The sequence below is a fragment of the Malus sylvestris genome, chromosome 14 (genome assembly GCF_916048215.2).
Source record: "Malus sylvestris chromosome 14, drMalSylv7.2, whole genome shotgun sequence".
Classification (NCBI taxonomy): domain Eukaryota; kingdom Viridiplantae; phylum Streptophyta; class Magnoliopsida; order Rosales; family Rosaceae; genus Malus; species Malus sylvestris.
In genome coordinates, this window is record NC_062273.1 from 16,140,014 (window position 1) to 16,155,757 (window position 15,744).

The 15,744-nt window shown below is 39.6% G+C and overlaps 2 protein-coding genes across 2 annotated transcripts; one reads left to right on the forward strand and one right to left on the reverse strand.

Annotated features, from left to right (window-relative positions):
• The first annotated feature begins 813 nt into the window (after nucleotides 1–813).
• Nucleotides 814–4,067, forward strand: LOC126600498 (probable polygalacturonase). Its single transcript, XM_050267068.1, has 6 exons — nucleotides 814–1,023; nucleotides 1,235–1,582; nucleotides 2,607–2,730; nucleotides 2,804–2,978; nucleotides 3,103–3,173; nucleotides 3,250–4,067. Exons 1-6 carry the CDS (start codon nucleotides 997–999, stop codon nucleotides 3,957–3,959), a joined length of 1,455 nt encoding a protein of 484 aa, XP_050123025.1. The 5' UTR covers nucleotides 814–996; the 3' UTR covers nucleotides 3,960–4,067.
• Nucleotides 4,068–4,767: 700 nt separating this feature from the next.
• LOC126600499 (mitogen-activated protein kinase homolog MMK2-like) lies at nucleotides 4,768–8,795 on the reverse strand. The gene is made up of 6 exons (XM_050267069.1): nucleotides 8,299–8,795; nucleotides 7,337–7,466; nucleotides 6,748–6,885; nucleotides 5,861–6,193; nucleotides 5,356–5,539; nucleotides 4,768–5,268 (listed from the first exon to the last, which is right to left on the reverse strand). Exons 1-6 carry the CDS (start codon nucleotides 8,478–8,480, stop codon nucleotides 5,096–5,098), a joined length of 1,140 nt encoding a protein of 379 aa, XP_050123026.1. The 5' UTR covers nucleotides 8,481–8,795; the 3' UTR covers nucleotides 4,768–5,095.
• Nucleotides 8,796–15,744: the final 6,949 nt, after the last annotated feature.

Consider the following 15,744-nt stretch of genomic DNA (forward strand, 5'->3'; position numbering starts at 1 on the left):
AATACACCCATCTTTACACACTTCGACACCTTTCACCGAATTGAACCTGGATCGAGATCACCTTTGGTGACGGCTTGGCTGATTGACAATGACTTCTAGAACATCGTCGTTAACATTTAGGCGATCAACATCCTCACAACCTTAATCTTGGAGAGCTTGTTTGGCTGTTCCCTGGTGGTTTGGTGACTCAAAGAACATCGAGGTCTGCCTTGAGATAATGAGGTTATAATCGAGGTGCGTCTATTGTTGCTTGAAAACTATTTCCAAACCCTCTTAGGCTTTGGTTAAACCTTGTGCCTTTGAGAATTTATGGAAGGGGTCTCTCTTCGGAGTAGGTCCTACTATAAGAAAAAAATTCTATTGTGCAAAAAGGTATTTAGACAACTTTTTTAATTAATTATTAAACCCACATCAACACATAACAAAAAAAATTTACATAATTGTGGCGGAAGGATCATATTGATTTACGACACCTATTTTTAAGGATTACATACATCAATTTTTAGGGACCATCTTGATAGTTCAAGTCAATTTCAGGGACCATCTTTATGGTGTGAGTTAATTTCTAAGACCATTTGTGATTAAAAATCCATAAATCTTATGTGACCCATTTAGGAATTTTTAACAAAATTATGACAGAATAATTACATTGATTTGTGACATCTATTTTTAGGAATTACATTGATTGACTTTCAATTTCAGAAGACCATCCTTGATGGTAAGAATGAATTTTAGGGTGAAAAGGTGACTAACTTTATCATCTCTATTTTTTATATATTGACATTGTAACGCATTCTCAAAGAATCATGCTTTTTGGGTGAAAAGGTGACTAACTTTATCATCTCCATCCATTTTGCTCTGCAGATCAAACTAAAAACAATAGAAAATAAATACAGTACACAACAAACTGCAGACTCTATATATACACATACTTCATTTCGCAAGAAACTAAACTACAGACGACAAAGTTTGAATAACCACCATTTTTTTAGTACCATGAGGAGGACTCCCATGAATACTCAGGTAATTAATCACTCTTCCATTAATTCTACAAATTATTTTTATCCACCAAATTTTTGCTCTATATTGTTTTTCTTCCTTTTTGTTGCGCGTTCCTCATATTGTTGAATTTACAATATTGGCTCTCATTGTTTTCGATTTCATCCAAAAATAAAAATAATAAAATAACAACAAAAATTACTGAAATTCCATCATTTTTTTTTCAATGTTGCAGTCATCTGAGATGGTGATGGCAGTAGTATTTGTTGTTTTATTGGCCACAACAAAAGGAGTTGAAAGCCGCAAGGCTCGGAGGGAGAATGCAGGAGGAGAATACTTCGAGTACTGCGCCATAAGTTGCAGAGCCAAAAGTGCTTCTCTGACAGATTATGGAGGAGTTGGCGATGGAACGACATCAAACACTAAGGCTTTTCAAGAAGCAATCACTCATCTGAGTCAGTACAAGTCAGAAGGCGGGTCACAACTCGTTGTCCCTCCTGGTAAATGGTTAACTGGCAGCTTCAACCTCACCAGCCATTTCACGCTTTATCTCCATAAGGATGCAGTTCTTCTTGCTTCTCAGGTAATTACACAAATTTTCCCCTAAAGTTTTTTTTTTTTTCCCTTATAACTGTGCTTACCAACGCATGCGAAATAAATAAAAAGGAACATATGTGGGTCAATATGTAAACATTAGGAATTGTATATATATTTTTTTTTAACAAACAATATTATCTACCTAAGGGGCATTTGTTAGGCTTAGCCTAAAAATAAAGTAACAATAATATAGTTCAAATTCGCCTAACATTAGGAATTGTATTGAAAGAAAGAGCAATTGATCTCGTTCCCATTTCTTCTCTCGGTTTATTACAGTGTTCCAATTTATAACTTCTCTCATTTCAAGTAAGTAAGCATGTCGTTAATATTATTTAAAATGAAGTCTAGTAAAATAAACTAAATTCAAACGGGTGGAAGAAAAAGGCATTCTTGTTGTAAATCACAATCCTTTGTGGTTCTGAAAATTAGTTTTACATCTGTTATTATGTGGGAAAAAGTAAAATAGAACAAGAAAAACAGAGCAAATCCGTGGCAGGCATGCAGGGCGAATGTGGTGAGAGGAAGAGAGTCAAAGCCCAAAATAACCTTCAGATTTTTATAAGATTTTTGTGAAGACTTCAGGCAACTGCTATTCACACGTTCGAGTTTGTTGTGCTATTCACACTTATATTCCGTCGTCCTGCATTTTAAGCACAACATTTTATTGTCATTGGGTAGTGATTTTATTTTGCACAACCATTATATCCTTTTGCACTCATACTTTTGTTTCAATCGTTTGATTTATTCATCTTTAAGCCTATAAAAGAGGGGGAGGAGTGCCGAGTGCATGGGGAGAAAAAAAGAAAGTACGAAAGTCTCTTCTCTTATTTAAAACCGGCTCATAGAAAACGTGCAAGATGAGATCCTGAGAGTGAGGACACATTGCATTTTGTGTATCATCATTTTTGTGTCACACATAATATGATCTAGGCATTCCAAGGCTTTCAGATTTGACAATATGATAATGTTTTGTCTGGGCTTCATATCTTGTATCTTCACAATTGTCTTAGGACGAGAGCGAATGGCCGGTGATTGAACCCCTTCCGTCGTACGGCCGAGGAAGGGACAACACAGATGGTGGAAGATTCATCAGTCTGATATTTGGAACCAATCTCACTGACGTTGTAATAACAGGTAAAACAACCACGAAATTTAATCAAATTATGAATTATACTGTACAGAAAGTTGTTGAACATTTTGATACCAGGTGACAATGGCACCATCGATGGCCAAGGTGAAGTATGGTGGCAGAAATTCAAAAAGGGACAGTTAAATTACACGCGACCGTACCTGATCGAAATCATGTACTCCGAAAACATCCAGATTTCCAACCTCACTTTGGTTAATTCTCCTTCATGGAATGTTCATCCCATTTACAGCAGGTTTTTTCCTCCATCTCTCCAAATTTTTATTCTTTTTGTTAATGTTTCATGTGGTAAGAACTGGTGAAAGAAGTGAAAAGCACCTTTTTAAAGACTTTTCTAATCAAAGAAGTTGAAAATGCAGCAATGTTCTTGTTCAAGGCATTACAATTCTTGCACCAGTGACATCTCCAAACACAGATGGGATCAACCCCGGTAAGCACTTTTCTTAAAAGCAAAATTTTGTTACACTACTATAAGTGCTTATGAAGTTGCCATTGTTTTTGTGCAGATTCTTGCACAAATACTCGAATTGAGGACTGCTACATTGTCTCTGGGGATGATTGCATAGCAGTAAAGAGCGGTTGGGATGAGTATGGAATTGCTTTCGGGATGCCTACGAAACAGCTCGTGATCAGACGGCTGACATGCATTTCTCCATTCAGTGCAGTGATTGCACTTGGGAGCGAGATGTCAGGTGGAATCCAAGATGTGAGGGCGGAGGATATTTTTGCCATTGACTCGGAATCAGGAGTTCGAATCAAAACTGCTGTGGGAAGAGGAGGGTTTGTGAAAGACATATACGTGAGAGGGATGACTATGAAAACAATGAAATGGGCGTTTTGGATGACAGGAAACTACGGATCCCATGCAGATAATGGCTACGATCCGAATGCCCTTCCTGTGATTCAGAATATAAATTATCATGACATGGTTGCTGAGAATGTGACAATGGCAGCTAAGTTGGAGGGGATTCCTGGCGATCCGTTTACGGGGATATGCATATCGAACGTTACGATTACACTGGCAAAGAAGGCGAAGAAATTACCGTGGAATTGCACTGATATTGCTGGGATTTCAAGCGGCGTGGTTCCTCGGCCATGTGAGGCTCTGGCAGACCAGGGTCCAGGCAATGTTACAGCGTGCAATTTTCCAGAAGAGGGCCTGCCAATTGATAATGTTCAAGTTCAGGTGTGCTCTTACAGGAGGGAGCACTGGTGATAAATTGAAATATCATATTCCCTACCAGGGAATCTGTTTCTTATGAAGATTGATGGATTATATTACAAAACTATATTAAACGTTTAAATCGAAAAGTTGGATCGATTACTTGGTGTGCAAGGCATGGTTTACTTTTAGGAACCCTAGAGAATGAAGGGAAGTGATTTTAACACTCCCCTTTCTCCCCTGCACTCATTATATTAAACGTTTGAATCGAAAAGTTGGATTGCTTACTTGGTGTGCAAGGCATGCCATACTTTTAGGAACCCTGGAGAATGAAGGGAAGCGAGACAACAATAAGGGGAGAAGTGTAGAAAGAGAACACGAGAGTGAAAAGCATCACCCTAATTACTGGTTTGGTACTGAGGTGCTTTTATAAAAAGTGGGTATAAAAAAATGTTGAGCTCAAAAAGGTATTTGGTAAACACTTAAAAATAGTTTATTTTCACAATTTTGGGTGAGAAAAAGTTGAAAACGTGAAGCAACAAAAATGAGCTTATTCTCACAGCACAGCAGAAACAGTTTTTTTTCAAAGCACCTTTTTTCAAAGCACAACAATACCAAACCAGCCCTAAATTTATCGCCCAGTAATCTATTCATGCAAGTTTTACCTTAGCAATCTGTGCATCAAGCACCCGGAAGTGAAGCGTTGTAAAGGGAAATGCCGATGCATAGCAGCTAAACCTGCGTCAATTTCTCAAAACTAGGTGCAACCGAACCATCATCACAGTAAACAGAATAACAAATCCAGGAAAGAAGCAATAATCTAAAATGTGCAAGATCTGAACAAGATGAAACACGAAACAGCTCTTCAAATCTTTTGATTTTATATGATTAGTGAAAAGAAAGAAATTTCATATCCCAATTCCAAATCAATACAACATTTAGAATCTTTCCGCCAAGCTCGAAATTGTTTTCAACCTCAGTTCAATACTGCTTTAGAGTCTTCACTGGTATTCATAGGACACTAATTCCCTCGAGTATTTAAGCTCCTTGCACATAACTTGACCCTAAGTTATAAGCGAAAGTTCTCCGGAGCTAGTCCTCTTAGGGCAAATGGTGATTGATTATACATTGTTAAAAGATGGTAAGTTCTTCATAATACATATATCTACAGCCCTAGCCGACATGTTCCTTTAATGGGTTGGGTCTGGATTGAACTTCACTGCTTCTTGCCAGATGAGCTCTTTGATGTGCTCTTCGGTGCATAATGGTTGCTCAAAATCAAAATGGAAAGGCCTTGCGCAGATGGGCTCATCATTGTTGTCGTGAAGGGACGACAAGTATGGATGACAAAGTGCCTCGTCAACTGCAGACAGATATAGACCTATAAGTCAGGAAAATTGTGGACTAAATGAAATCCTTTACTTTGAAAATTTGGACTCATTTCCCATACCAGTAATGCGTCTACTAGGATCGAACACAAGCATTTTTTCCAGCAAATCCACAGCCCCAGGAGACATGTTAGGGAATCTAGCAGCAAAGTGTTGCCTCCGGAATTGTGGAAGCTGTTTTGCATATCTTCGGGCATTATCACTTCGAAGAAATCCGAGGCTCGCATCATCAGGTGAACCTATCAACTTTACACAGAAACAATAGAAACACACTATGTTTCATTTACATCATACAAGCATGAATATAGAAAGACTGTCGAATAAAAAATAAAAAAGGAGAACGAAGCATTATTCCGAAAGAAAATGATAGGATAGAAGAGTGATATGAACCCAAAAGCATGTCATATTGTTACGACCATGTACAATTTGCATGACAATATTTGGAACATATCACAAATCTATCTTTTTCCTATTATATCCAGCTAATCTAACAAATTTCAACCGCAGATCAAAACTTGAAAGCATGCTTAACTAGCGTTTAAGTTCATTTGGAAGTTCCACTAGTACCTCTGTAATAAGCCTCAGCTGATGGACATAATCTTTCCCAGGAAACAAAGGTTCTCTCGTCATGATTTCACCAAGTATGCAACCAACAGACCAGATATCAATTGCAGCAGTGTACTCTGAACAATTAAGTAGCAACTCTGGTGCTCGGTACCAACGAGTGACAACATACTCGGTCATGAAATCTGTCTCAGATGTTGTTCTTGCTAGTCCAAAATCTCCGATTTTAAGGTCACAGTTAGCATTCAGAAGCAGATTACTAGGCTTCAGATCACGGTGCAAGACGTTTGCCGAGTGCACATATTTTAGTCCTCGTAACAGCTGATACAGAAAGTACTGCACACGATTCACAAAACATTAATCCCATGTATGACTTTGAACCCCAAAAAGCAAACAGCCCAGATCGCAATACCATACTACGATACTAAACAATGTCCAAAACAGAGAGTCGCATTTGATAAGCGAAGAAAATTTTTATAATTACTAACATTCTGATCAGATGTTATTGATTTGTAACAGTTAAACAGTACAAAAAAACCCTGATCAGATTTTTTTAAGTGCAATTTTTCCTTTAAAATTAATAGTAATCCCAAATAATTAGTACTGAGTGAATTCTCTTCAATCAACATCTATCTCTTTCCTATGTCATGTGATCTCTGATTTGAAGGAGTCCGCGTCTAAGTTTCCATCTACACTTAAAATGTCCAGATTCATTAAGCATCAAACTTACAGAAAGTGTCAATCAGAAGCCTCAAGAGACGGACAAAAAAAAGTAATAAATCCACTATGCAATCAAAGTATGCGACAAAAAAAGCAATGAACATATAATATATTTAAGAGTTTGAACTATCTGACCGTAACGACAAGGTAAGAGAGTATTGGTTCCAAACCTGACAATGATCATCTGTTAGTGGTTGGTCAGAACGAATGATCTGATGAAGATCAGTGTCCATTAGTTCATAAACAATGTAGACATCATTGAAGGTCTCTGTTTTTGGTGGTCGTACAATGTCCTTGATAGAAATAACCTGTGGAGTGACTGAACTGTAATTCTGAGCAGACCCAAATAGAAAGAGTGATGCATGTAGTCCAAAAGGCAAATAGAAATGAAACCAGGTCTGGCATATGGCTGTCAAACTTATACCTTCTATGCGTAAAGCATACTTTCATTCACTAATATACAGCCATTAAAGATAAACAAAACTGTTTGCCACAAGTAACTCTTGGTGGGGGGCTAGTACGATATAAGCCGTAGACCGCCACTCAATTTACAGGGTTACCATGGGAAACGGAAGAAAGGAAACGAACCAGACTGCTGAAGTTCCACACAGAAAACCCAGCAAGACAACAATAAGATGTTAGACCCACTAAACATTGACGACGCTGTAAAGCATCCTCCAGAGTCTTTAGCATACTACCATACACATGTCTTAAGACTTGTTTTCAAGTTTTGTTATTACTCTTAAAAATAAAACTTACATTTTCATGGTCCATGTGGCGAAGAAGCTTGATTTCTCTTAACGTCCTTTTGGCATCTATTATATTGTCAAAAGCATTACCAATCTTCTTAATTGCAACTTCCTCATGGGTCTCTGAATTGACAGCCGCACTGAAAAGCAAGAAATTGTGTTATCCACCACTCTTTAGCCAAAGATTATACTTGTAAAAAGAACAATAGGGAAAAGCTTTCCCTTTCCTCAATAAGTAGTCTTCTAGGCCTAATCTGCTCTTCACAGTACATGATAAGCAGTAGCTAGGCATGAAACAACGCTTACCAGCTTCGTTGTATGTTAGCAGTTAACCGAACTGATATTAAAATACGCATAGAGGGAGAGAAATAAAAGTGCTACAATGCATTATTGAAACTATATGTTCTCTATCCGAAAATCGAAATAAAATACTCCTCCTCGAATTTGTTCTCATGCTAATCCTGTTCTATGCCATCACCAATAAAACCTCTTGAGATATGATATAATTTTGACAACAAAGTGGCTCGAAATAAATCAGTCATGTCGTCTGATTTACAATATATCAAACATTTTGTCTGCATAATAGTCCTGAACATCATTAATAGCACTCAAACTATTCAACAGACCAAACTCATCTTTAAAAATTAAAACCAATTCTAAAAATATAGCAAAACTATCAGGATTTCACGTGGACGTATTGGCTAAATATTATCCGACTGATATTGTCCCCAACTTGGTCAACAACAGTGTCAGTTTTATTACAAAGGGTCTCGTCTCGATATAGTTAGAATGAAACAACTCAATATACGTCATATTTAATTTTGTCAATTTTTCGAAGTGAGATTATGGATTCTTCAACAAAAACATCGAACGTAACAAGTAAACATACAAATTTAATTTAAACATCAAACCAAAGATACCCCAGATAGCAAAAGAAGCCAAAGATCAAAACTTTGAAAGCAGAAAGCTTACCAGACAATGCCATAAGAACCTCTCCCAATAGGCCTAATGGGGGGCACGTACTTGCTGGAGACTTCGAACAAGTTACCAAACACATTGTACTGCGCATATCTACCGCCATGGGTGAGCACCCTTTTGATTTTTCCGTCCGACGAAGCAGCAGCAGCTGCAGAGCTCGACTCCTTGGCAGCCATTTTCCAAACTTCCAACTTGCGAAAAAAACGCTTTTCTCAAAAGGGTTCAAAAACCCCCGAGTGGGTTGTTTGGGGCTTTAATGGCGCTCGTGAATCAGCACAGCAGCGAGAGAATCAGTATAGTAGGTGGATTTTCGGATAACAAGTAATGGGTATTGTGTGAAACTCTTCAGTGAAATCCAAGGCAATGCAAAAAGCCAACTGCTTTTGCTTTTACAGGACGTGCTTTTGATGATCGTGAGTGAGAATAGTTTGCAAAATCCGTGACTGTTGAATGGGACTTTTCTTGGTTCAAAATTTTGAACCCGAAATTGGGAAAGTAATAATATAAGGAAATTTGGAAGCATAGTCATTTTAGAGCATTTTTAAGGCAGATGTCAAAAAGTCTACATCAGCAATAATGATAAAAATAAGAAGATAATAATAGTGTTTTTCAACCGAAATGTCAATTTTTATGTGGTATGACATATGATGACAGCAGAGGAAAATCTATATTTATTGAGTAATAAATGCTTTTTATAATTTTTATTATTATCCTTTGTTTGAAAAATACTAATTACACTTATGAAAAGTAAATAATAGTATAAATTTGACATATCGGGTTGACAACAAAATTTAAAAAAGATAAATATGCCACATAAGCCTTCAAATTTAATTTTATGTTTAAAATTGAACATCTCCCTTAGAGAACACTAGCAATTGAGCCAACCATGCCGCAGGTTTTAAAAATGTGTTAAATGTGTGAAATATATTAAATTTATTTACATCCATATTAAAATCTATTGACTTACATATTTATGTTCAATAAGGAACAAAAGGTAGTGTTTGTATAAGGATTATGATCATTTCATGAGCTAAGGGTGAGGATCTTCCTAAGCAAGCCTATTGGGCCGTTTAAATTTTATCCAACAGTTACAATTATTATAACTTTTAAAGGGGCCCTCTGTTTGTAGCCGTTGGATAAAATTTGAACAACCCGATGAACTTGCTTAGGAGGATCCTCACCCTTAGCTCAGAAGAGGATCCTTATCCTTTGTATAATATGGTACATAGCTGTCCGTCTAGATATAACACAACGGGTTAAGGTGACAGATTAGATATCAAATGAATCCATTGTGATGCTTTTCAATACCCCACACTCTTTAAGTTCATATTAGTAAATAACCCTACACGAGATCCGAAATCACACACCAATCAAAATAGAAGCAAAAGCTCCCCAATAAAAAAATGTGGGAGTTCTCAGGTCCGATGCTCCGAGCTAATAAGTCTGTTTGACTGTAGCCACAGACAGTGAAATTCTTCATAGCCTCTCTAAGCCCGTAAAGAATGGGTAACCTTGATTTGCCACCACTTGTCATCTTTTTAAGAGAGAGAGAGAGAGAGGAAAAATAAAAAGTAAAAATCCAGAAGCAAAAGCAAAAGCAGAATAGTCCACTCACCCTAGGTGAATTGCAAAAAAACTTCTTTCCTTTGTTTGCTGATTTTGTTCATTTCTGACAACAACTTTATAACGATGATGATTAAGTAAGAACGCTATTAAGTCGGCAGCAAAACTAACAACATACTAAATGGAAGTAAATTGAATAGGGAATCAATGCATATTTACTTGAAATGTTGATTCCAACTCTGTGATCCCTTTCCCACCTTAGTAACATTTAACAATTTCAATTAGAAAAAAAAATATTGATAAGAGAAATAGGCATAATAGACCGACGCACAGAGTGAAACATACATAATAGACATAAGTAAACTAGACATAATACGTAAAATAGACAGACATAACTGTGGAGCCAAAAATATTCACTAGGCGACACGTGGAAGTTTGGACAAAAGAGGACAAAAATACCCTTGAGGCATATCTGGATTCCTACGCGCGAACAGTGGGCAATCATCTTTCAACCAAGTCAAAAGTGCCCAAAATAGGTAACAATTTAAAACCTATTTCTTCAAATCCTTTCTACAAGGTAATTCCCAAAATCTAATTTATTCTATATGTTCTATATTCCATTATTTAGCTAATAAATTAGCTAAATAATATATTCCTTTCATATTTCCTAAAATTGACTAATTAAGGGATTAATTACCTAATCAATCCCTTAATTATCAATTAAACCACCAAATTATAACCAAAAAACTTACCAAAGGCCAGTTACCCACTAGGGCCGGCCATGCCTTTTATTTTCTGCTTTTTGCTACCATTTTCTTTCCCTTTTTATGACATTCAAATAGCTAGTTAATTAGGTTATTATTATTTGCTAATTAACTAGCCAATTATTTCCATAACTCCCCAAAATAACTAGCCCATTATCTCCATAACCTCCCAAAATAACTCATCCTTGGCCTAATGGCCGGCCACACCCTTCCTCTCCTATATATTGGTTCCCATTTTCACCAAACACTAATTTCAATTCTCTTACAAAAAATCCCAAATACTCTAAACACTATTTCTCTCTAAAATTGTAACTTTGGCATCGGAGGTTCTTTGGCCAAAGTCCCCCCCATTCATCGTGGGCGCGTGAGGCTTTTGGCCTTAACCTAAGGTGCTAGTTGTTTTGTAGATGCAAAATCGTCCAAGATTGAGGAGGAGAAAATTTGCATCCACAAATTGGTACTTTCATTGAGAGTTGAAATCCATACTTGTAGAAAACTCTCGCACAAAAAGGTTTTTTCTCTATTTTCTAGTCCATTTGAATATTTTTCATATGTTCTTATTATTAGAATTTTTTACTTGTAAAGGTTCTTTGATAAAACGTATAAGGAAAATATAATGGCTAGAAATTTAGAAAATACCACAAGTGAAAAAATTCGAATACTCAAGAAATGGGATTGCGGAGATCCGTGAGGCAAAATGAGACAATAACTGAAGCGGCACCACCACCACGAGTTTCCACCATGGGAACCACTGCGGTGGTTACTTTGGTAGCCACTTATGGCGAGGTCCATGGTGCCTTCACCATGGCCCGAGCCGTGCCATCCAAGGTTCACGGTACCAAGGCCACGACCCAAGCTGTGCCATCCAAGTTTGCGTGGACCCAAGCCCAAGCCTCGCATTCGCATGCACCACGCACTAAGCAGCCTGCTCCCGTGATCCAGCCTGCTCCAACTATCTAGCCTGCTCCAGTGATCCAGCCTGCCTCCGCAGCCCAGCCTACTCTCATGGCTTCCCAATCTGCCCAAGTCGGCCCGAGAGAATCTCAACCATCCGGACCAATCATCGAGGCTGGGGTGTTTTCACCATATTTTTCTGCAGATTTGACATTCCCCAACTCAAATCTCGCACTTGGAGTCAACCACCATTCTATTGTTCAAGGAGGTGCATTCCATCTAAGTTTTTCCAATCTGAATGGCGAACAAAACTTGTCCCAACAAGTCATAGAATTGACAAGCACCCTTGTACAACAAACAACCTTGGTGAATCAACTTTTGCAATGCACTGAGATGCAACGCGCCCATGATGAAGTATCCCGAAGTAGAACAAGGGCAGACGATGAGCCTCATAAGCAGTGTCCTGGAAAGCAGCCGCTCAACCAATCACAAGTCGAGCATTCAAACAGTGCACACTCTCGATTGGGCCCCCGAAATAGCGTATACTCCCGTCTTAGCGCGCGAAGGAGCATGCAATCTCGTTTAGGCCCACGGGCAAGTATACATTCACGGTTGGGGCCACATTTTGATAGTCAACATGGGCAGCCTTCCAGGTAAAGCATTCATTCGCGATTAGCCCTGCAAGGAGTATCCTCCACATCACATCGGAGCAGGCAGCCTGACAAACGGAAGAAAAAAATAGTTAATCCCGCCCTAGTTCAACCGTTAGCCTGCAAAGAAATCCCTCGCCTGCTAGGTATCTATCTCATACATTGCAGCCACGGCATAGACGAGCCGAGTGTGAAGAAAAGCAGCCTAGATCAGCAGATAAAGACCAAGGGCAGCTGAAGGCTCCGCTACCCCAACAAAGGCAAATCCAAGAAGAGGTAGAAAGGCTTTTCAATGAACGGATGCGTGATTTTCAACGCAACGAAATGGTTGATGATACACTAAGGCGAGATATGACCAACATAAGTAGGTCACCTTTCACGGATGAGATCGAGCAGGCAGAGTCTCCACGCAAGTTTAGCATGCCGCACTTCACATCTTTCAAAGGAGACGGGGATCCCGAAAGACACTTGAAGCATTACCGAAGTGCGATGGTCCTTTATCGGAATAATGACGCCCTTATGTGCAAAATATTTGCCACTACTTTACAAGGCGAGGCACAAGATTGGTTTCATAGAATTTTGATGATCTTTCCTTGGTTTTCACCAAAGAATACTTATCTTATCGTTCGATCAAGAAAAAGTCCGATCACTTGTTCAACGTAAAGAAAAACCCAAAAGAGTTACTTCGCGATTATGTGAAGAGATTCAAAGCAAAGAAGGCGAAGATCGTGGGATGCGATAACTCGATAGCAAGTGCAGCCTTCCAAAAAGGACTCCCAGCAGACCACCCACTGTTTGGAGAAATGATCATGAAAGAAGACCTAACTCTAGTAGATTCCTTTGCTTTTGCAGAGAAGCATGCAATCTGGGACGAGGCTTGACAAGCAGAAAAGGCGCCCGAACGGCCTCGAAAAGAGTCGGCAGCTACTTAAAGAAAGGAGGATGGAAAACAGCCCAACAATGGCAGGTAGGAGGTCAATCGCAGAAACCAACCCACAACCAAAGAAGGCCCAATAACTAATAGCTATTCGAAGTTCTCAATTCCGGTTCATCAAATCCTTCGCGATATCAAGAACGAACCATGGTTCAAGTTGCCAAAACAATCAAAAGGAGATACTTCCAAGTTGGACCACACCAAGTATTGCGCATTCCACCGAGGTCCTGGTCACACAACCGACGACTGCTACACTTGGAAGAACTACCTAGAGAAGGTCGTGAAAAAAGGCAAAGTCGATGGATACTTAGACAAGACAGCTGCGCAACCTAAAAGGAATGCAAACGAAGATGAGGAGCCACCAACCAAGATGATTCGAATCAATGGCATTTTCGCTGAATCCGAGCACTTGGGGGCCACTAATAACTCCAAAAAGAGGAAGATCCAGCAGGCTTTACTAATCTCACAAGTTCAAGCAGTCGATACCCAACTTGGACCTATTATTAGCTTCACTGAGTAGGATGCAGAAGAAGTCGACTTCTCACACGACGATGCACTAGTAGTATCTGTCCAACTAGCCCATGCTATAGTCGACAGGATGATGGTTGACAATGGAAGTGCAGTCAACCTACTTCAACTTGCAGTCATTCAGAAGATGGGCCTGGAAAGTACAATCATACGCCGGGTAAAGGTACTTACTGGATTCAACGGACACACCTCAACTGCTATCGGCCATATCACACTTGACGTGAAAACACCGCCAGTCGTCTCAAAGCAAATATTCACAATTGTAAGCGACCCATCTCCCTACAATGGGATTCTTAGGAGACTTTGGTTGATCAAGCTGGATGCCGTCACTTCCGTCAAGTATCAAAAAATTCGATTTCTCATCCCGGGAGGAGGAGTCAGAGAGATCAAGTCTGACCAGGCTTCATCCCGACGATGCACTGTGCAAATGTTGAAAGAATCAAAGAAGAAGACCTTTACCCCCGTAGAGGTTACCGAAGTCCAAAAGGACAAAGAAACTACTAAATAGAAATTACAGCAGGTGGATCGAGAAGATGACGCCCAAGCAGACAAGATAGGATGGAAACCAGAAGAGGACACCGAAGACATCATTCTTGATCCCCAACAGCTGGAAAAGATGGCTAAAATTGGCTCACGACTAAGCCCAGACGAGAAGGAAGAACTCACAATTTTCCTTAGAAAAAACCGAGATATCTTTGCATGGTCACCATCCGACATGCCCGGTATTGATCCGAAGGTGGCCTGCCACAAGCTGCACGTTGATCCCACTGCCAAACCGGTAATCCAAAAAAGAAGACATTTCACACCCGAATAGGTAGCAATCATTGAGGCGAAAATCGACAAGCTATTGAAAGCCGGATTCATAGAAGAGGTAGCGCACTCAGCATAGCTTGCTAATGTCGTACTAGTCATAAAGAAAGAGAAGGGCAAATGAAGGGTTTGTGTAGACTACACTGACCTCAACAAAGCATGCCCAAAAGACCCTTATCCTGTCCCCCGGATCAATCTATTAGTAGATTTAACTTCTGGGAACCAGCTTCTCAGCTTCTTAGACGCATACTTTGGCTACAATCAAATAGCCATGTATGAGCCCGACAAGGAGAATACCGCTTTTGTGATAGAGTGGGGCACCTACTATTACAAGGTCATGCCCTTTGGCCTAAAAAACGCAGGGGCCACTTACCATATATGATGTTCAAAAAACAAATTGGGGTAACCATGGAGGTTTATGTCGACGACATCATGGTAAAGGGAAAGCAGCGATCAAATCATATTCGTAATTTAGCAGAAACTTTCAATATCCTTAGAAAGTACAAGATGAAGCTCAACCCTACCAAATGCATGTTTGGAGTATCTTCAGGTTGATTCCTAGGGTACTTAGTAACCCAACGAGGAATTGAAGCACATCCCAAGCAAATACGAGCAATCCTAGAGATGAAGTCTCCAACTACCTTGAAGGAGATCCAAAGCTTGACCGAACGAACAGCTGCTCCCAACCGCTTCCTCTCACGATCCACCGATCGATACAAGTTTTTCTTCAAAGCTATCAAGAGGGCACAAAGAGATAAATGGGATGAAGAATGCGAAAAAGCTTTCCAAGACTTGAAGAATTATCTCACATCACCTCCCTTACTATCCAAGCTGGAAGCAGCGGAGGATTTATACATTTATTTGGCAGTTTCCGAAGTAGCAGTGAGCTCTGCCCTCATACGAGAAGAGCTGAGGGCCCAACTGTCGGTATTCTAAACTTCTAAAGCTCTTCTCAATGCGGAAACAAGATATCCGAAGATTGAAAAATTAATTTTGGCATTAGTTGTTGCGGCCCGGAAGCTCAGACCATACTTTCAAGCTCATGTCATTGTCATGACTCAGTATCCCTTACGATCGATATTACATGGTCCAGACGCTTCTCAACGAGTGATGAAATGGGCATTGGAACTTGGCCAATATGATTTAGTTTTCCGACCTCGCATAGCGATAAAGGCCCAAGCCTTGGTAGACTTCATAGCGGAATTCACGCCTAGCCTAGGCAATGCAACAGACCGGCCCAACAACGCCCCAGAAGCAGCCGAGAGTACCTTAGCCACACTTGCTCCATCTAATAAAG

Bases quoted from the DNA above. Each gene is read 5' to 3' on its own strand.
- LOC126600498 (XM_050267068.1), top strand. From the start codon at position 997: ATGAGGAGGACTCCCATGAATACTCAG. The intron at 1,024-1,234 runs GTAATTAATCAC...TCAATGTTGCAG, and splicing joins GGACTCCCATGAATACTCAG to TCATCTGAGATGGTGATGGC. The intron at 2,731-2,803 runs GTAAAACAACCA...TTTTGATACCAG, and splicing joins CACTGACGTTGTAATAACAG to GTGACAATGGCACCATCGAT.
- LOC126600499 (XM_050267069.1), bottom strand. From the start codon at position 8,480: ATGGCTGCCAAGGAGTCGAGCTCTGCAGCTGCTGCTGCTTCGTCGGAC. The intron at 7,467-8,298 runs GTAAGCTTTCTG...CTTGCTTTTCAG, and splicing joins GGTTCTTATGGCATTGTCTG to TGCGGCTGTCAATTCAGAGA. The intron at 6,194-6,747 runs GTTTGGAACCAA...AATCGTGTGCAG, and splicing joins TAACAGATGATCATTGTCAG to TACTTTCTGTATCAGCTGTT.